Source organism: Narcine bancroftii, chromosome 8, assembly GCF_036971445.1.
Source record: "Narcine bancroftii isolate sNarBan1 chromosome 8, sNarBan1.hap1, whole genome shotgun sequence".
NCBI classification, from domain to species: domain Eukaryota; kingdom Metazoa; phylum Chordata; class Chondrichthyes; order Torpediniformes; family Narcinidae; genus Narcine; species Narcine bancroftii.
Genome location: NC_091476.1, coordinates 140,582,334 through 140,602,364, shown reverse-complemented (window position 1 = coordinate 140,602,364; position 20,031 = coordinate 140,582,334). Strand labels below are relative to the sequence as shown.

The window sequence follows — 20,031 nt, the reverse complement described above, 5'->3', positions numbered from 1 at the left end:
TTTTTCACACCATAAATCACAATAGCCATGATATACACTTTTTATTTTTCACACATTTACAGTGACTTTTTCTCCCCCCCCCCCTCCTCCCAAGCCACACCCCCCCCCCCCGGGGTCAGATATCTTGTTGACGAGGAAAGGAGTGAGAGCTCACTAGTAGATGACCATGTGGAGTTGAGATTATAATCAGGTCAGTCATGATCTTGTTAAATAGTGAAGTGAGTTCAAGGGGCTGAGATACTTCCTAATTTGTGAAAGCCTTACAGAGAAAGATTTCTAAACTGCTTCAGGGGATAAGACCATAAGACCTCGGTGCAGAATGAGGCCATTCAGCCCATTGATTCTGCTCTGCCATCAAATCATAGCTGATTTCAATGCCATTTTCCTGCTTTCCCAATGACCTATAGCACCCTTACTAATCAAGAACTGATAAACCTTCACTTTAATCTACCCAATGGTGTCTGTGGCAATGAATTCCACAGATTCACTACCATCTGCTGAAGAAACTTCTCCTCTTTGTTCTAAAGGGTCAACCTTTTATTCTGTGGCTTTGCCCCCTGATTGTCCTTCTCTTTAATCTACCCAAAGGTGTGGCATCCAGAGCTGTCTGGCAATGAATTCCACAGATTCACTACCATCTGCTGAAGAAACTTCTCCTCTCTGTTCTAGAGGGTCAACCTTTTATTCTGTGGCTTTGCCCTCTGGTTGTAGACTCTCCCACTACTAGAAACTTTTTCTCCACATTCACTTGTTTCAGACCTTTCAATATTTAGTATGTTTTGATATATGATTCTGTAGTGTTCCTCAACACCACCCACCTTCCATCTATTTTCTTATCATCCATAAGCTTGGCCACAGGGCCATCAATCTCGTCATCTAAATCATTTACATACAATGTGAAAAGTAGCAGACCCAACAATGATTCCTTCGGAATAATGATTGAGCAATTTGGGTCTGTGGATAAACTGGAGAGCAGAGCATTTGCTAGGTGTCTAAAATTAAGAATGCTATGGATAGAGTAGTTGGAAGCTGTTTCCGGTGATGGAGTCAAGAATTAGGATGGATAGAATGTAAGTAATTGTCAAAAGACCAAATTGCCATGAGCAGGTTGTTTTTAAGAGTGGGTTGTTTGGGTCTAGGGTGGAATGTCAGGTAAGGCCAGGTGCACGTGTTGCCTTTGGAAGGAGCTTTACATTTTGAAAGGAAAGGATTTGCAGTGCTGTGGTTAATGGGCAAAGGATTGGATCAGACTAATTCACCCTCACACAAAATAGTTGTCTGCCTTTGTAATATTGCAAAATGTTTTTGCAATCAGACTAGATGTTGCGATGGAGAGATCATTAAGCAGAATAATAGTTTGGCATGGTCTAGATGGGCTGAAGGGCCTGTTTCTCTACTGATTGACCAGTGGACAGGAATGGCACACTGACCAGATGGTTTATTCAGTGGCACAGTTTGTTTTCTCCAGAACTGCACATCATTTTGAGAACGCCTGATTCCAGTCTAAAAACAGAAAGCAGTTTAGGTTTATAAATTTGTGCAAACAATTGCTTTCTTTCACATGCTGCAAGTAAGTCAATTATGGTTTGTATTTCAGAACTGCCATACAACGATTATTTTGAATATTTTGGACCTGACTTTAAACTGCACATCAGTCCTTCCAACATGACGAACCAGAACACCAATGAATATCTGGAGAAGATAAAGTAGGCAGTTTAATTTGTGAATTCTATGAATAGTGCTGTCATATGATGCCTGTGTTAATTTCCATAACACTTTTCAAACGCAGCGTGCTTTATAAAAATTACGAATGTGTTACAACTGAACAATTAAAATGTCTTTGTTTCAAACAGGTGGTGATAACGTTGGACTATCTTTGAGAATTAACTTCGCTGTTAGCACAGTCTATGTCTCAGGTTATTGTATGGGGAGGTTCTGAGAAATGTGGAGGTTGGAGTGCACGCCCTCAATGACAGCAGCACTGCTGACCAAGGTCGTTCAAATGGTATAACAGACAATGTAAATGCAGGAAGGTCCTACTGCAGCTGCATAAAATGCACTGGACAGTTGTCACATCGCAGGAAAAATGAAGAGCTGCAGAAAAGCAAACACTAACTGTTTGCAAGGAATGGGAGATGGCCCCTGGCTAGGATTACATAAGAATGAAAAAAAAGAAAAAAGAAATAGTGTATATCATGGCTAATGTGATTTATGGTGTGAAAAATAAAAAATTTAAAATAAAAAAAAAAGAAAATTAAAAAAAAGAATGAAAAAAAAAAGAGTGGAACCTTGATATGGATAAGATTGAAAGAGTGCAGAGAAATTTTACTAGGATTTTGCTGGGACTTGAGGAACCGAGTTACAGGGAAAGGTTAAACAGGTTAGAACTTTATTCCCTTGAGTAGAAGAATGAGAGATTTGATAGAGGTATTTAAAATTATGAGAAAGATAGAGGAAATACAACTTTGCTTTTTTCACAGAGGATAGGTGAGATACAAACCAGAGGACATGAGTTAAAGCTGAAAGGGGAATAGTTTAGGGGGAATATTAGGGAGATCTTCTTCACACAGAGAGTGGTGGGAGTGTGGAACGAATTGCCAGGTGAATGCGGACTCATTTTTAACATTTGAGAAACATTTGGCCAGGTATGTGGATGGGAGGGATATGGTCTGGGCAGTCAGTTGGATGAAATGGAATAATAGTTCCTCACTCACTATAAGGGCTGAAGGACCTGTTTCTGTGCTGTAATGTTCTATAGTTCTAGCCAGGGCTGTCACTGGAGATTGGACAAAAAAAATGGTGGAGGAGAGCCATGAAAAGTTGCAGTAGTGAACAGAGCTGGTTGTGACTGAATGCAAGGACCATCTGTGTGAGTTTTGAAGGTTTATGACTGCATTCTTGCTACGGAACATAGAAAGGAAAGTCAAATGGTTAATGGTTTAGTAGGTAAGGTGACCAAGTGAATGAGAGGGAAACTGTCCAGCAGTGCACATCTGAGGAACAAAGTTGGTTCAGAAAGTCAGCTTTGGAAGTTGCATCTTTTCAGGAAGTCCCTGGGTTGAAGACATCCGATTTAAGAACAATCTGCAGTTTAAACCAGCAAGCCAACTGGAAGTAGAATGGCATCAACTTCCAGTTTGAGCATGGCTGAGTATAATTTAAATTTAAAAGTTGAGCCTTCCCCCACCCCCCACTGCCCCTGGTTGCTCCTACGCAGTCATCCCTCCATTCACTTGCTCCATTGCGGCTGCCACCCTGCCCACTCAGACTCAGTCGCCACTCCCTGCTCACTCTGCTGCAATCCCCCACCCCACTCTGTCACAGCCTTCCTCATCCCCCCCTTGCTCCATCACGGCTGCCACCCCACTCGCTCTTAAACCTTCCCCCTACCCACCCCCACTGGATTGGATCACTTCTGAATCAGATGGAAAAAATTGGCTCGTTTTCCACGTTGTAAATCACCCAAATAAAACTCTTATCTCCTAATTTTGGTAGCTAGCACCTTTATGAGAGATGAAAACTTGTACTCCAAACTAGCATTGTTAAAACTCAGAGTGACAGCATTTGTTGATGGATCTTGAATTTTAAATGTTTCCCTCTTGGTTTTCTTCTGCTACCAGTGTGCCATTCCGAGAATACTGGCTGCCATCTGGTAACTTCCAATGGTTCACTTCTCCTGTTTTTTCCTTGGATTGTTTTTTAATACAGTGAATACTAAATAGTATATGATCCATATATATATATATATATATATATATATATATATCCCCCTCCCCCTTGCCAAAGTAATCCTTTATACAGTAGTTTCCAGCACTTAATGACATATGAAGTGGGTGCTGAATTGCCAATAAAACTGGTGGGATTTATTATTTTTACTTTATTACATTGATATAGTCATCAAAATCTGGCTATAGAACTCTAATCTGTTTTGCTTAGAGATCACAGAGATTTGCTTATGTACAGTACTGCATTATTATGTGCTGTATTATGTTTAAGATGTTTTGGTGTTGGGAAATGTTTTATGTGCACTGAAAAGCTAAATATGCTATATAGTAAGATAACCATTTGCCTAACTGACCCTAAATAAGGACAGTGTGTGCTTCTGACTTAAATACAGATTCAAGTTAAAGACAGACCTAGGTAACGGAATTTGTATTTAACCCAGGGACATGGACTGACTAAATTATCTGAACTCAACTGGAAAGAAATTCTGCTTCTCTTGCTTGAATAGCTATACAATGTGAGCACAATTAAATGGTTCCTTGTCAATATTGCTCAATTTCTCTTTGGGAGCCAAATTATTTTTTTTGTGATTTGTGGTATGTCTGTGCAGTTTCACAATGGAGATCAAGGAAGCAGTGTGGAAGCCATCCTGATTTTCTTTCACATTTGTTAAGAAAGTGTTTTGTTTCTGAAGTGCATGTTTGGGATGTAAAATTATTTCCATCTTTTAAGCAGAAGGGCAGGTTTTATTGTTTCAGAAAAATAATCATTGCTTATAAATCTACAGGCAACGTTTGTTTGAAAACCTCCGTATGTTGCCCCATGCCCCAGGCGTACAGATGCAGTCTATCCCTGAAGATGCTGTTCCAGAGGATAGTGGTGATGAAGAGGAGGAGGATGCAGACAAGAGAATTTCTAGTAAGCTCCTCTTCACACTTGAAATTGGGGAAAGAACCAGGTTTCAATGTTTCAGAATTGATTCAGCTGACAGCACCAAGAGCTGCCTGAGGTATCTGCTGTCCATACACAGGGTTTCCTGAAGGAGATGTTGCAGTCCAGCCTAAACTATTCCTCAATGAGAAGTCAGCAGGTATATAAGACCATAAGACATAGGAGCAAAAGTAAGCTATTCAGCCCATTGAGTCTTCCCTGCCTTTTAATCATGACTTAATCTATTTTTCCACTTATCCCCACTGCCTGGCCTTCTCCCCATAACCTTTGATGCCCTGGCTAATCAAGAACCTATCAATCTCTGCCTTAAATACACCCAATCACCTGCCCTCCACACCACCTGTGGCAACAAATACCACAGATTTTCCATCCTCGCGCTGAAGAAATTGCTCCGCATCTCTATTTTAAGTGGACACCTTTCAATCCTGAATTTGTGCCCTCTTGTTCTAGACTCTTCTGACATAGGAAACAACCTTTCTACATCTTCTTTGACCATGCCTTTCAACATTTGTAATGTTTCAGTGAGATCCCCATCATTCTCCTAAATTCCAATGAATACAGGCCACAAGCTCTTCGTGTGATATTGGACTTCCTATGAACCTCTCTAATGTTAACGCGTCCTTTCTTCAATGAGAAGCCCAAAACTGCTCACAACACTTCAAGTAAGGTCTCACCAGTGCCTTATAAAACATCTTTCAGTCTCTGGATAATGATTGTGAATACAAAGCTAATTAATGCCATTGTCCTTAGCAGTTCGGTCACCATCATTCAGATTAAAAAGTTGGTCTGATTTGTTCCCCTTGTTGAATAAACATGTTGAAAAGTGGGTTAAGTTCCAGCAATGGGACACTTGCTGCTTCTTTTGAGACAAGTATTAGACACAAATGTAAAACACAAAAGTCTGCAGACATTGTGATTGAAGTAAAAACACAATGCTGGAGAAACTCAGCAGGTCCAACAATATGCACAGAACAGCTCTTTGGCCCTCGATGTTGTGCAGACCCATGTATTCCTTAGAAAAATATTAAACCCTCCCTACCCTGTAACCCTCTATTTTTCTTCCATCCATTTGCCTGCCTAAGAATCTCTTAAATGCCCCTAATGTTTGTCTCCACCATCACCCCCAGCAAGGCATTCCAGGCACCCACAACCCTGTTTTCTGAAAATTAGTAGATTGTAGCTACAGATTCCACAAGAACCTGTGAAAGTACAGAGGGATTGGGGTTGTAAGATTAGGTATCCAGTGAAAGGAAAACATATTTAGATGGTTTAAACTGTGGAATGGATTTGCATGATAACTTAACATCCAGTATTTGCATCTTGCCAGTGAAGATTCTGTGCACCTCACCCCTCAAAACAACTCACCTTATTCAATTTCACACCTATGTTTCTTAGTTGCCTTCTATTTAGGCTCTCCTGATTCTAAGAAATCAGCAGATTCTCAATTCCAATGTTCATTACCGAACTCTGGTTAGTCAGATTTTGGTAGACAGCAATGGAATCACCAGGTGATCAAAATAATTAAGCAACATCAATTACACTTGCAAAATCAATCTTTTTTTTACATTTCCGCTCACCACATTTTCTTTCCTCACAGTCCGTGCTTCGGATAAGAGAATAGCTTGTGATGAAGAATTCTCTGATTCTGAAGATGAAGGGGAAGGAGGACGGCGAAATGCTGCAAATTACAAGAAACTAAAACGCGCTAAGGTGGAAGAAGAGAAGGAAGAAGAGAAAAAGTCAGGTTGGTGGTGAAGCAACCTCTGGTTTATACAGGATCTGGTTGGTGGTGAAGCAACCTCTGGTTTATACAGGATCTGGTTGGTGGTGAAGCATCCTCTGGTTCATACAGGGTCTGTTTGGTGGTGAAGCAACCTCTGGTTCATACAGGGTCTGGTTGGCGGTGAAGCATCCTCTGGTTCATACAGGGTCTGGTTGGTGGTGAAGCAACCTCTGGTTTATACAGGGTCTGGTTGGCGGTGAAGCATCCTCTGGTTCATACAGGGTCTGTTTGGTGGTGAAGCAACCTCTGGTTCATACAGGGTCTGGTTGGCGGTGAAGCATCCTCTGGTTCATACAGGGTCTGGTTGGTGGTGAAGCAACCTCTGGTTCATACAGGGTCTGGTTGGTGATGAAGCAACCTCTGGTTCATACAGGGTCTGTTTGGTGGTGAAGCAACCTCTGGTTCATACAGGGTCTGGTTGGCGGTGAAGCATCCTCTGGTTCATACAGGGTCTGGTTGGTGGTGAAGCAACCTCTGGTTTATACAGGATCTGGTTGGTGGTGAAGCAACCTCTGGTTTATACAGGATCTGGTTGGTGGTGAAGCAACCTCTGGTTCATACAGGGTCTGTTTGGTGGTGAAGCAACCTCTGGTTCATACAGGGTCTGGTTGGCGGTGAAGCATCCTCTGGTTCATACAGGGTCTGGTTGGTGGTAAAGCAACCTCTGGTTTATACAGGATCTGGTTGGCGGTGAAGCATCCTCTGGTTCATACAGGGTCTGTTTGGTGGTGAAGCAACCTCTGGTTCATACAAGGTCTGGTTGGTGGTGAAGCATCCTCTGGTTCATACAGGGTCTGGTTGGTGGTGAAGCAACCTCTGGTTCATACAGGGTCTGTTTGGTGGTGAAGCAACCTCTGGTTCATACAGGGTCTGGTTGGTGGTGAAGCAACCTCTGGTTTATACAGGATCTGGTTGGCGGTCAAGCATCCTCTGGTTCATACAGGGTCTGTTTGGTGGTGAAGTAACCTCTGGTTCATACAGGATCTGGTTGGTGGTGAAGCAACCTCTGGTTTATACAGGATCTGGTTGGCGGTGAAGCATCCTCTGGTTCATACAGGGTCTGTTTGGTGGTGAAGCAACCTCTGGATCTGGTTGGCGGTCAAGCATCCTCTGGTTCATACAGGGTCTGTTTGGTGGTGAAGCAACCTCTGGTTCATACAGGGTCTGGTTGGTGGTGAAGCAACCTCTGGTTTATACAGGATCTGGTTGGCGGTCAAGCATCCTCTGGTTCATACAGGGTCTGTTTGGTGGTGAAGCAACCTCTGGTTCATACAGGGTCTGGTTGGTGGTGAAGCAACCTCTGGTTTATACAGGATCTGGTTGGCGATGAAGCATCCTCTGGTTCATACAGGGTCTGGTTGGTGGTGAAGCAACCTCTGGTTCAAACAGGGTCTGGTTGGTGGTGAAGCCACGTCTGGTTCATACAGGGTCTGGTTGGTGGTGAAGCCACCTCTGGTTTATACAGGATCTGGTTGGTGGTGAAGCAACCTCTGGTTCATAATCCGGCTGGTGTTTGACCAACCACTGGTTCATCCAAAGGGTCCATTGTTTTTCATGCGGCAGAGATGCAGGGAGAGTGTGTGTCCCTGAACCATGAAGCATAATTGCTGCCAGTCATTAATCATTCCAGTGGTGATATGAGGATGCTTTCTCTCAGAACTATAGAAAATTGCAGCACAGAAAACGGGCCCTTCTCGTCTATGCCAAACTATTATTTTGCCTAGTGCCACTGATCTGCACCCAGTTCATGGCCCTCCATGCCCCTCCCATTCACGTACCTGTCCAAATTTTTCTTAAATGTGAAAATTGAGGCCGCATTCACCACTTCAGCTCGCAGCTTCTGCACTTCTCAATGCTTTACCATCTACCATGTACGTCCTTTCTTGGCTTGTCCTTCCAAAATGCAACACCTCGCACTTGTCTGCATTAAATTCCATCTTCCATTTTGCAGCCCATTTTTCCAGCTGGTCCAGATCCGTCTGCAAGCTTTGAAAACTTTCCTTGCTGCCCGCAACCCCACCAAACTTTCATCTGCATATGAGAATGCAGAGCATAAACATCATCAGGTTGCTTGGGTTGTGCATCCTGATGCTGTGCCTCATCAAAACTGCTGGCAATTCAGATTAAATAATAAAATGTTTTTCTTTTCCTAGATGGGAAAGAGGAAGAAAAAGCCAAAGATGGTGTTGCAGAAAAATTAGAAACTAAAGGGTATGATGTTTTATTCAATTAATCCAGACTCTTGTCACAGGACCAAAATAAATAGTTCTCCAAATTGCTGTCTGTTCTTTTTCTGGCCTATTATTTTCCTCACTGTAAGCCTTAAGCCTCATGTCCTCTCTTGCTTTCCCCTTCTTCCAGATGTTTAAATACATAATTTTCCTGAGTGATGACCGACTTGGTGTATGTGTTTTGTCATGTTCCAAAAAAGCATCAACTTGCTTCCTTCCACAAAAACAAGCTGCTTGAGTCATTCTGCAGTTATGCATTGCCTCTGGGCTTGTAATCTATTGTGTCTACATTTAGTATTAACTTTCATCCATGAGTACTGAATACAGGTACACAATCCATTATCCGGACGGAACCTTGCGGATGTTTCCGGATTTCAGAACAAAAGGCAGCTGCCCCAGATTTAAGCCCACCCGAATTGTGCTGCTGTATCCACCCCCTTCCAGTCGCGCTGGCGCTCTCTTCCCCTCGCCCACCTGAGTCGCGCTGCCGTCTCTCCCCACCCGCCCGAGTTGCACTGCACTCTCTCCTCCCCCCCGCTCACCTGAGTCGCACTGCTGTCTCTCTACCCCCTCGCCCAACCTAGTTGTGCTGGCATGTCTCTCTCCCTCTGCTGTACCAGCACCAGGAAAAAAATGCCGGTTTTTGGAGCTTTCCAGGTTTTAGATGTCTGGATAAGGTATTGTGTACCTGTACCATCATTTCATTCATTCTCTACTTGTCCTTTAGTATATTATAATCTTCATGTCTTCCTCTATTGCCTGCCTTTGTTCCCTCTACATGGAATATATTTTCAGTTCCTTCAGCTCATGTTTGATGTTTATGGTGGCAGTCATAACAAGGGTTATATATTACATTTAAATAAGATCTAGTCTTTTAATCAACCTTCAACAGGAGCTCTATTAAGAGTGTCCTGGCCAGCTGCATCACAGTATGGTATGGTTGCTGCAGAGAAATTGATCGGAGATCAATCCACAGGACCATAAGAGAGGCAGAGAGGATCACTGGAGTCTCCCTTTCCCACCCCCACATCAATGTGACATATTGGGATCATTGTCTGAAGAGGGCCGCAAATTCACTTGAGGACTCCTTCCACCTTCACACAGCATCTTTCAACTGCTTCTGTCAGGGAAGAGATACAGGAGTATCAGAGCTAGCACCACCAGGCTGAGGAACAGCTTCTTCCCACGGACAGTGAGAACGCTGAACAACCAAAGGAACTGATCACACTGATCAACCGAGACTCGTATTCATGAAACAGTGCCTATTTATATAGATGTAATACTTGTCCTGCATATGTATTGTGTGTCTGTATGTGTGTTATATCTGGTTGTGTGTTTGCATATTTTGCACTGAGGACTGGAGAACACTGTTATGTCGGGTTGTACTTGTACAATCAGATGTCAATGAACTTGATTAGTTTAGAAATATGATAAACAAAACACAATGCAAGATTAGCTGTGAATTTTCAGTATCAATAATGTGGTTATAGTTAGAATAACTATTTCATAATTGTTCTGTTGTTTAATGGTTGTGTGGACAACTGCTGGGAATTTCCATCACCATTGTGTTAGCTGACGATCATATTGGCAGCTATTGGTGGGGTTGGGGGGGGGGTTGCCATTCCGTAGGTGAAAGTGTGGGATGCTAGTTGGAGAGAGAAGGCAGATATGAAGGCCTATGAATCTGGGTACTGCTCTTGCCTTCCTGATAAACTGGAATCATACCTCTTGTAATATTAGACCAGAATGGCAGAATTATAACTGTCGAGCTTTGTGCTGTTCACCAACTTTTGATGTGTTTTCCTTCCAGAATTAAGGCAGAAGAGACAAAACCAAGCAATGCATAAATCAAGATGGAAACGTGGCTTCATTTCCCTGCAGCATGGTTACTGTAGTGTATGTAGCATTATTAGATGACCCTAGAAATGCTTATTTTTTTACAACGTACAATGGACCATGTAATTTATTTGTAAACACAGTTTTGACCTTGAAAATTGTTTAATCTGTGATCCAAAAAAGTTAAATTGTTAAGTGAAGTTGACTAAGGAGTTGTTAACACTTTCCTGTATTTTCCAGTGTAAACAAATGGGCATTTTTTACTCCTTTGCCTGGGTAGCATTTGCTAAGCACATGGCTTTCTTAAGTCCAGCTGATGAGAACTTGACTTCCATTTTTACTACCCGTAATGTACCATTTAAATTTCTGAAAATACTGAGAATCATGAAACCCTCCCATGTTATTAGTAATCAGATGTTGTGAAGTGGATATTCTATTTTTTTTTTATATATTATAAACTGGGTAAAATCAGTTGACTTGTATACTTAGACTCCTTAAGGAAATGTTTTCCATTTTTAAAGAAAAAACTTTATAGTATCTTCTATTGACCGAGTGAAGCACGGGTCAGATGCGTGTTTTTTTATCTTGTTGCTTATGAATCAAGTTTATTTCATGACCTTTTTGACCAAAACTTGATTAAAATATTCAGTCAAACATTTGTACCATGTATGTCTCTCCTGCTTTGACGAACAACTATAAGACCATGTCATCAAATATCTCAGTACTTTCCATGGTGTCATTTTTTTTTAAACTTAAACATTCAGCCCTGTAACAGGCCCTTTCAGCCCACGAGCCCAAATTACTCCAATTCATGTAGAACACAGTACAAGCCCTTGATGTGCCGACCTATATATTTCTACCAAAAAGAAAATACTAAACCTCATAATCCTGTATTTTTATTTCATCCATGTGCCTGAGTCCAGCTTCCACCACCCTCCCAGGCAATGGAATCTAGGCATCCGCAACTCGTTGGGGTGGGAGGGGGAAGAATGTCTTACTCCTGATGTCTCCCCTAAACTTTCCTCCCTTCACTTTGTAGAGATGTGCCCTGATGTTTGCTATTCCTGCCCTGGGAAAAAGGGGATGGCTGTCCACCTTGTGTAACTTTCCAGAATCTTGAAAACCTATTAAAGTCACCTGTCATTCTTCACTCCAAAGAGAAAAGTCGTAGCTCTGCTAACCTTGCCTCATAAGTCTTATTTTCCAATCCAGGCAACATCCTATCCTACTTCCCCATGTGTTTTGAACGGTGGGAGGAAACCCATGGGGAAAACTTTCATGATTCTTGAAGACAGGACTGGATCTGAACCCGGGTACCCCAAAGTAGCACACAAGGAATGGGGGTGGAGACTTAAGGGCACTGACAGAGGGAAGGCTTCAGAAGATGGGCACTGTGGTTGGACCAACATCTGTAAAATAAAAGTCCACAATAAAGGTTATGTTCGTTAAAATATTTCAATATTTAAACGTGTCAGTTTTCTTCCTGAATGTACTTCTGAACACTAGAGGGCGCTGCCATGCCACTATTGAACCTTTACTCAGTGTTGGAACCTTAGAGCATTACAGCATAAAAAACATTTTGCCTAGTCACTTGGAATGCACTCACACCATACTCCTCCCATCCGTGTACCTGTACAGTTTTTTAAAATTGAGCCCATGTTCACCATTTCAGCTGGCAGCTCCACTCCCTTAACCCAAGTGCTCTGGTTTGTATCTTACCTACCCTTAGTGGAAAAAGCCTATCTACATTTACTCCATCCCCTGATAATTTTAAATACCTCCATCAATTCTCCCCTCATTCTTCTACCTTTCCCTGTAGCTCAGTTCCTTAGGTCCCAGCAACATCCTTGTAAATCTTATTGATGATATCTTTCCTGTAGTTAGGTGACCAAAACTGCACACCATACTCCAAATTTGGCCTCACCAATTATACACCCTTACCACAACATCCCAGCTCCTGTACTCAATACGAGTATTGTCCTGGCACAAAACATTGGCTGACCATTACTGCAGGTTAAATGTGTTTGATAGTGTTAACAGAAAGGTTAAGAATTGGGGCATGCTTGGGGAAGATGGTTATTGACACTATTCTGTTTTAAATCCATGTCACCTTGGGGAACAGATTAAGGACTTGTACAGATCCAAAGAGCTCAGTGTTAGTGATTGGTAACTTCTTTTCCTGAATGTTTTGAGTTCAACTTCCTTCCATCAGATGGCCTCTCTCCCAGCACCAGGGCATTGATTCCCAGCTAAGTGTTTCAGTGAAAACTCAAAGTAGATGCAAATATTTCAAGTATTTGTGCTTGAAGGTTAGCTATCCAGACTTTGCAAGAAAAGCATACTCTTTACTGAAAACCTTGTTCATGGCACAATTTATTCATTTCTTCTATCTGACCCCTTGTAATTCAATATGGTCAACAACAAAAAATCCCAGTGATTTTTGATGCAAACACTGGTGTTGGAAGTCTCTGAAGCCATTTCCGTGATCTCCAATCTTTCAGGAGCCTAATGTAGCATTTTTGCATAAGCCAGGATAAAACCTGATCTCCTTTTGACAGAAATGGCACAACTGGTGTTGAGTTCTCAAGCCAGAAGCAATGCCTGCTGTAGTGCAACAGCAGTTCATCAGTAGCTCAGAATGTAGCAGTTGTGGGGTCAATTCCTCTAGAGAAAAAAACTGCAAGATCTAGTGATTATCACAGGCAGGGCAGAGGGAGCACTGTACAGAGGGAGGCTCTCTTTACCAATGTCCCTCCATTAATATCACCTCATTGAATTGCTTTACATGGGAAATTGTGCACTGATATTAATCTGAGGTTCATGTACTACATGAACAATCAACAATCAACAATCCAATGTCTTTCAGGAGACAGGCACTCAGGTACAGAACTCAGCCAGGTTCCCATTGGAGGTGCCTCAGAGTATTGATATTGTGGGTTCTTGATAAAGCTTTAACCATCAATGAACCTTGCTGGTTGGAACTTCACAGGATCTATTGCTTCAAGTTGGTTGATCTTTTGGCAGAATCTATTCCTGAAAAAACCCAATAGTCCAGCAATGACAACTGGATTGAGTTCATTTGTTTGCACTCCAATGTCCATTATCCCTGCCAAGTTGGAGCCTTCCCCCATAGATAATCCATCACTATCATCAATACTTGGACACTGGACAAGGAGTACACTTTTCTGATGCATCAACTGCTCATCTCCACTATGGTCCTCACTGCACCCATCTCACACCTATATCCTACATATCATTCCTCAAATCAACATTGAAGTTGCCCTTTTCCAAAAGGCATGACTAACTTAAAATAACAGAAAAAAGTTACTCCAAAGGTTCTTCAGATGACTACAAGGTAGAATTGAACACAAGAAAGGTTGTACCACAGCCTATTGCTTTCTAGTCAAACTCAATAAAAGCAATCTGCAGCAAGTTGAGGTCAGGTACTAACCAGAATTTATACCAGTAACTAAATGAGCCACTACAAAGCGAAAGAACTGTCTCTGCTTCTCACCACAAAAGGAAAAAAAAACTATGTGCTGGATGCAAGGTATTGTACTCGACTCAATGGGCCAAATATCCTACCTCTGCTCCTATATCTTATGGAATGTAGGTGAGCAGTCAGTTCAATCCTGGATCTGGAGATTAAATCAAGGTTGGCAAATGGCAGTTGAATAAAAAAGCATCCCTGTTAACCAAACATACCCAAACTCTTAAGAATTAAAATTCATCCTCAAATCTCTCCACAAGCAACTCACTCAGGATCCATATCACAACAAACAAAAACAAGACAAAATATTGAGCCACATGCCTCCAGTGTCCGGTTTGAAGATTGTCAATGCTTTTCTGATGTATTCTAGCAGATGAAGGGGTGGTCCATGATTGGTTTTGGCACTAACAGACCTGCCACAAGGATTATTGGTTTGTGACGTGAATGTGTCACTTAGCATGAGCTGGAGGGTGCCCTTCTGGCTATGAAGAGAATCCAATGATTTCCATCAATATTTTCCATTTAGTTTATTGGTAATTAGACTAAAACTGTACATTTACTACACTGTTAAAAGTGACAGCAAAACAGTGGAAATCCATTTGACAAAAATCAGTAAAAATTGACTAAATGATGTTCATTTGTTTCCTGCAAGATTTTACAAGTGTAAACCAGGGTTAATGGTCACTCAAGGTACCATTCTGGGAGGGAAAGTTAGAATCACTCAACAGTCCACATGTAAAATTTATTTTCCCTTTTTTAAAATGTTACAATAGTCAATCCACTGTAAAAGTTAGCAATAAAAAATTGCAAATCAATTTGGCCAAAGTTTTATTTACAGGACAAAACAGCAAAAACCATCACATTTAAAGTTTACACTCCCCCTCAAAAAAAAGTCAATGAGAAACACTATGTTTACTTTTATAGTGCTGTAGTCAGACAGAAGAATCTAGAAGCTTCAATCAAAAATGTCTCAAATCAGGAAATGAGGGAGAAATGCAAATACTAAGGAACTGACAGGAAGAGACAGTAAAGGGTGGCAGTCAAGCCCAAGTCCGGTTAAATGCCAGAGTTCAGAGACCATGAGACTAAACAGAACAATGCCACATATTGACAACTCAAGGAATGAGCCTCAAGTCCCATCTTCATTTCTTCCACTTCGATTTTAATCCCAAATTTGGGCAAGGCAGGGGGAAAGAGAGATAGTCATTGCACCCAATTTGATCCCAGGAAAATACATTTTAAAAATCTGTGGCAAAAGGGCAAAAAAAGTTTAATACTGAGACAATTTGAAGACTACAATTGTTGAATTGATCTACAAGAGATGGAGTGATGTGCAAGCCCATGGTTCCGGTCGACTTCTTCGAGGGGCAACTGGCTGAGTGAACACGTGGCAGATAAAGTTTGTAAACAACTCCACTCTACTCTTCCTTCTGTTCAGCCACCACTGGGCCTGTGGAGCTAGGCTCTGCCACCTCCTGCTTGGCTCCATCTCCTGCAGGCGGTGGCTGCTCCTCCTTCACTGGGGCTTCCTCCTGACTTGGAGGATCCTTGCTCTCAGCTTTGGTTTCGTGCTGCTCAGCGGCAACAGCTTCTGCTTGTCCCTGGTCCTGAAGCACCTCTGCAGCCTTTTCCTCCACAGCCTTCCCCTCCACCTCCCCACCACCTGCGCTCGTGTCCACAGGTGCCTTTTCTTCAACAGGACTGGATTCTGCTGCCTCGGTTTTCTTTGTCTTCTTGAAGGACATTTTGCCTAGCTTAAAGGATTTGAAAGATAATGTCTTTTTCTTCTTCTTCTTCTTGGGAGTTTGTGTGTGCTGGGTTTTGGCAGCCTCCCCCTCAGCAGGTGGAGCTGGCTCAATGGCATCTCCTGACGTCTCCTTCATGCTTGACGCAGAGGCAGTGCCGTCTGCTGGAGGGGCTGTGGCAACATCGCCATCAGCCTTGCTCGGAGAAACATCCCCATTTGTTTTAACGTGTCCATTCTCCTGCAATGAGATTTGGCAGCAGATTAGCAATGGATCAAGGGAACACCAACAATTCATCCCATTGACAATTCAGCTGCAGCCGGACATGGGGGCTGTTTACAGGACAACGGCCTGACAACAGGTGTCAGAGCAGCCCGCCAGGGGATGTGAAGATGAGAACTACTCCCTTTTATGTCTGAACCAAATTGTGAGGGTCAAGGGAAAACCAATAACCACCCCCTCCCCAGATCACCAAAAACCACCACCTCCCACGTTCCCCCCACACGCCACCTCCCTCTCTCCCCCCCCCCACACGCCACCTCCCTCTCTCCCCCCCCCCACACGCCACCTCCCTCTCTCCCCCCCCCCACACGCCACCTCCCTCTCCCCCCCCACACACACGCCACCTCCCTCCCTTGCCCCCCACACACGCCACCTCCCTCTCTGTCCCCCATCGCAGATCCCACCACATGCCACCTCCCTCCCTTCCAGATCCCCCTCCACACCAACCTCCCAACCCCCAGATGCCCCCCACACAACCTCTCCCCCCAGATCCCCTCACTCGTCACCTCCCCCCCCACCCACAGACCCATCTTACTCCAGATGGAACCTTTCTTTCTTTCCCCCCCCCCACCCCCAAGAAACCGCGTCCTCCGTGTAAGACACTGCCCAAGGGAGCGGTGCGGCGGGCGGACGGGGTCGATCCCTGGCGCCCGATATCTCCGCGCTCCGCTGCCAGGCGGCGCCACCGAGCTGCAGTGGGACGGGCGGGGGGGGTTCGCCCACAGAACAAAGTGGAAGCCGAATTTTTTTTAGGGGGGGCAGTTCGGGCGGAATGGGGGGGGGGTCAGGGATGGAGGGCGACAGTTCGGCCGGGGGAAAAGGACGAGGTGGGGGGGGGGGGTGGCGACGCGACCCGGGATGGGGGGGCGTCAATTCGGGGGGAATGGGGTGGGGGGGTACAATAATGTGGATGGAGCGGCAGGTTGGAAGGAGGGCGACCTAGTGGGGGGGGGGGGGGGGTGAAGGTCGGGCTCTGGGGGCTGCTGAACAACGAGGGGCGAAGGTAGAGGGTGGTCTCCGGTCTCGGAGTAGAGAATCCCGGAGCAGAGAATCCCGGAGCACCCGCCCCGCACGAGGCAGCTCACACAGCGAGGGGAGAAGCGGTCGGGCTTCGGGCTTCGGGCTTCAGGGAGCTCCGGCCGCGGGAACACGTACCTGCCCGCTCTGCTTGCCGGGCTCCGGGGCTTTGGGCTTGGCGAGCGTGCTACCCATGGCGGCTCAGGCTCGGTCCCCTGCGCTCCGGCTCTGGTTCGCTCCCCCTACGCTACGGCTCCGCTCGACACTGACGGCGCCGCCGCGCCCCCGGTCCGTTTCATAAGCGACAGCGCCCGAGCGCCGGCGCCCGTGATTGGAGGCAGGACTGAGCGAGAATAGCCAATCAGCACCGACGGTTGACCCAGTGAGACGACCAATGGGGAAGTCCCCTCGGCTGCGGGGGTGGTGTGGGAAGAGATGAGGAGCTGGGAGGGGGGGAGTTGGGGAGGAGAAAGGGGATCTGGAGAGGGGAGGAGAGAGGAGAAGGGAGGTGAGGGGAACTGGAGAGGGGGAGAGGGGAGGGGGAGGGGGAGGGGGAGCTGGAGAGGGGAGAAGAGGGAGAGCTGGGGAGGGGAGAAGAGGGAGAGCTGGGGAGGGGAGAGGGGAGGAGAGGGGAACTGGAGAGGGGGAGCTGGGGAGGAGAGGGGAGGGGGAGCTGGAGAGGGGAGAAGAGGGAGAGCTGGGGAGGGGAGAAGAGGGAGAGCTGGGGAGGGGAGAAGAGGGAGAGCTGGGGAGGGGAGAAGAGGGAGAGCTGGGGAGGGGAGAAGAGGGAGATCTGGGGAGGGGAGAAGAGGGAGATCTGGGGAGGGGAGAAGAGGGAGATCTGGGGAGGGGAGAGTCCTTCCTTGGGTGCAGCCTTACATCAGTGGTTGATGGTAAGTTCAGTGTCAGTAACAATCCCACTTGGGGGTTTCCCACATTGGAATGCCCAGAGACATACTGGGAAAGCACAGTATGCTCCACCGGGTAATTTGGGGACAACTTTGATTCAGGGAGTGGTTCTCAATTCACTCGAGGCAATAGGCCCAACACCTCTCTGTGTAAAGTGTTTCTGCTCTCCCTCCTTCCACCCACTCTGTTCCACCCCTTTCCCCCCCCCCCATCTTCCAATCACAGCTTACAGTCACCTGCCCCATCTTCTAATCACAGCTGTAAAACACAAAAGTCTGCATACTCCGTGGAGAAACTCAGCAGGTCAGTGTACTTTATGTAGCAAATGAAAATATACATAACTAACGTTTCGTTCTTGAGCCCTTCATCAAGGTATGAAAAAATGTCAACAGAGATCCGAGCCCCCCCCCTTACTTTTTTGCTCGGATGCCTGCCGACATTTTCCCATACCTTAGTGAAGGGCTCAAGTCCGAAATGTTGGTTATAATATTTTTATCTTTGGTATATAAAGGACACTGTTTAACCTACTGAGTTTCTCCAGCATTGTGGTTTTACTCCAATCACAGCCTCCAGTTTCCTGCCCCATCCTCCAATACAGGATCCAGTCTCCTCTCCCCAACCTCCAATCACAGTTTTCAAGAATCAAGATTTAATATAGTATAGTGTCATGTAATAAAGACAGTGCAATATTACACAAAATTTGCTTTTGCCTGCTTTAAGGCAGACAGGTTTACCATCAGCAGAAACTGCCTGAAGAGCCACTTACAGTCGTTGAAAGAGAAGCACAAGAGAATCTCCCCCAGAGACACCGAGTGTCTGTAGATTTGTCTCCAGCGCTCCCGTAGCCTCCACGGCCTCACAGAGTCGAGTCCAAACCATAGGCAACCTGAGCTCCAGACCCAAATCCCCAATACGATTAGGAACCCTTCAGCATCCTCAGTACCCTCTCACATTCCAGACCTGACACCTGGTATCCCTTCAGACAGTCTCGAAGCAGTCTCCAGCTCTCCACAGCCTAGTGTGAATCCCTTATCCGCAGACACCAGCGGCCCACACCCTATGTGGGTTCATTGCCTCAAGTAACACCGTCTGAGTGTTCTTCAGCTGCGAAGCCCCTCGCTGGACCACTGTCATGGTCACCATCCCATGGGTCATCTCCTCTGCTTCTCCTTGATGGGGCCAGGTGTGGTGTCCCTGTTTTCTGGTGCCCTGCACCAGCTCTCTCTGCTTTCCCAGAGTCTGCAGCCCCTCTTGGTGGCTGCCGATCATAAGTGGCCACCATCTTGGCCCCACTCCCCATGGTCGCGGATCCCATGCCTCTAATCACCTGGCCCTAACCTCCAATCACAGCTTCCAGTCACCTGCCCCCTACCTCCAATCAACCTCCAGCCTTCTGCCTCCCCAACCTCCAATCGCAGCCTCCAGTCACCTGCCCACCTAACTTCCAATCACAAGCTTCAATCTCCTGCCCCATCCTCCAATCATACCCCCAGTCTCCTGTCCCATGACCTCAGCTTAAATGTTCTGAGAGGCTCTGCCTTCACTACCTCTCAAAGTGTGCCACACGTCAACCACTCTCTGCATGTATTCTTCCTCTTCATCACACCCTCTGCCTGGGTGATGTAAAGCCAGGGTGTATAAACCCAGGACAAGGGTTTCTGCACTGAATGCAGAAGGAATTTCTTCATCTTGAGTGAAGCTCAAGGTCTTTGCAAGGTTCCTTTTTTTTGGTAGTAGCAGGTCACCAGACTCCAAGAGTCATCATCTGACTCCACCATAATGTCTTCATCTATTATTTGTGGCTCTCAATCACTGAAGCTGGTCTCACCGTCATGGCTGTTCCCCATGCTCAGGCAATGTGTGATTTCCATTTTATAGTTCTGGGTAAAAGACACCTCAGCAATTGGTCTCAGAGGCTCCAAGAGCAAGTTTGCTTTCACCACCTCTTCAATGGAGTGGCACAGTTAGCGTAGCAGTTAGTGCAACACCTTTGTAGCGCCAGCGATCGGGATCGGGGTTCGAATCCTGCGCTGTCTGTAAGGAGTTTGTACATTCTCCCCATAT

At 45.2% G+C, this 20,031-nt stretch overlaps 2 protein-coding genes across 4 annotated transcripts in view; one reads left to right on the top strand and one right to left on the bottom strand.

Moving 5' to 3' along the window:
- The window catches only part of hdac1 (histone deacetylase 1), a 36,831-nt gene extending 24,854 nt beyond the window's left edge, over nucleotides 1-11,977 (top strand). The window contains exons 10-15 of one of the 3 annotated variants that reach the window (XM_069895063.1): nucleotides 1,598-1,706; nucleotides 4,511-4,641; nucleotides 6,272-6,418; nucleotides 8,611-8,668; nucleotides 10,499-10,584; nucleotides 11,737-11,977. In XM_069895063.1, the coding sequence (XP_069751164.1) occupies nucleotides 1,598-1,706; nucleotides 4,511-4,641; nucleotides 6,272-6,418; nucleotides 8,611-8,668; nucleotides 10,499-10,535 (482 nt within the window). In that variant the 3' untranslated portion in view covers nucleotides 10,536-10,584; nucleotides 11,737-11,977. Of the gene's footprint in view, nucleotides 1-1,597; nucleotides 1,707-4,510; nucleotides 4,642-6,271; nucleotides 6,419-8,610; nucleotides 8,669-10,498; nucleotides 11,183-11,563 lie in introns of those variants that run through there. The other 2 variants (XM_069895062.1, XM_069895061.1) reach the window with 2 other exon arrangements.
- Nucleotides 11,978-14,526: 2,549 nt separating this feature from the next.
- On the bottom strand, nucleotides 14,527-17,370 carry marcksl1b (MARCKS-like 1b). Its single transcript, XM_069895060.1, has 2 exons — nucleotides 17,197-17,370; nucleotides 14,527-15,999 (listed from the first exon to the last, which is right to left on the bottom strand). The coding sequence occupies exons 1-2, from the start codon at nucleotides 17,251-17,253 to the stop codon at nucleotides 15,433-15,435; spliced, it is 624 nt and encodes a 207-aa protein (XP_069751161.1). The 5' UTR covers nucleotides 17,254-17,370; the 3' UTR covers nucleotides 14,527-15,432.
- Nucleotides 17,371-20,031: the final 2,661 nt, after the last annotated feature.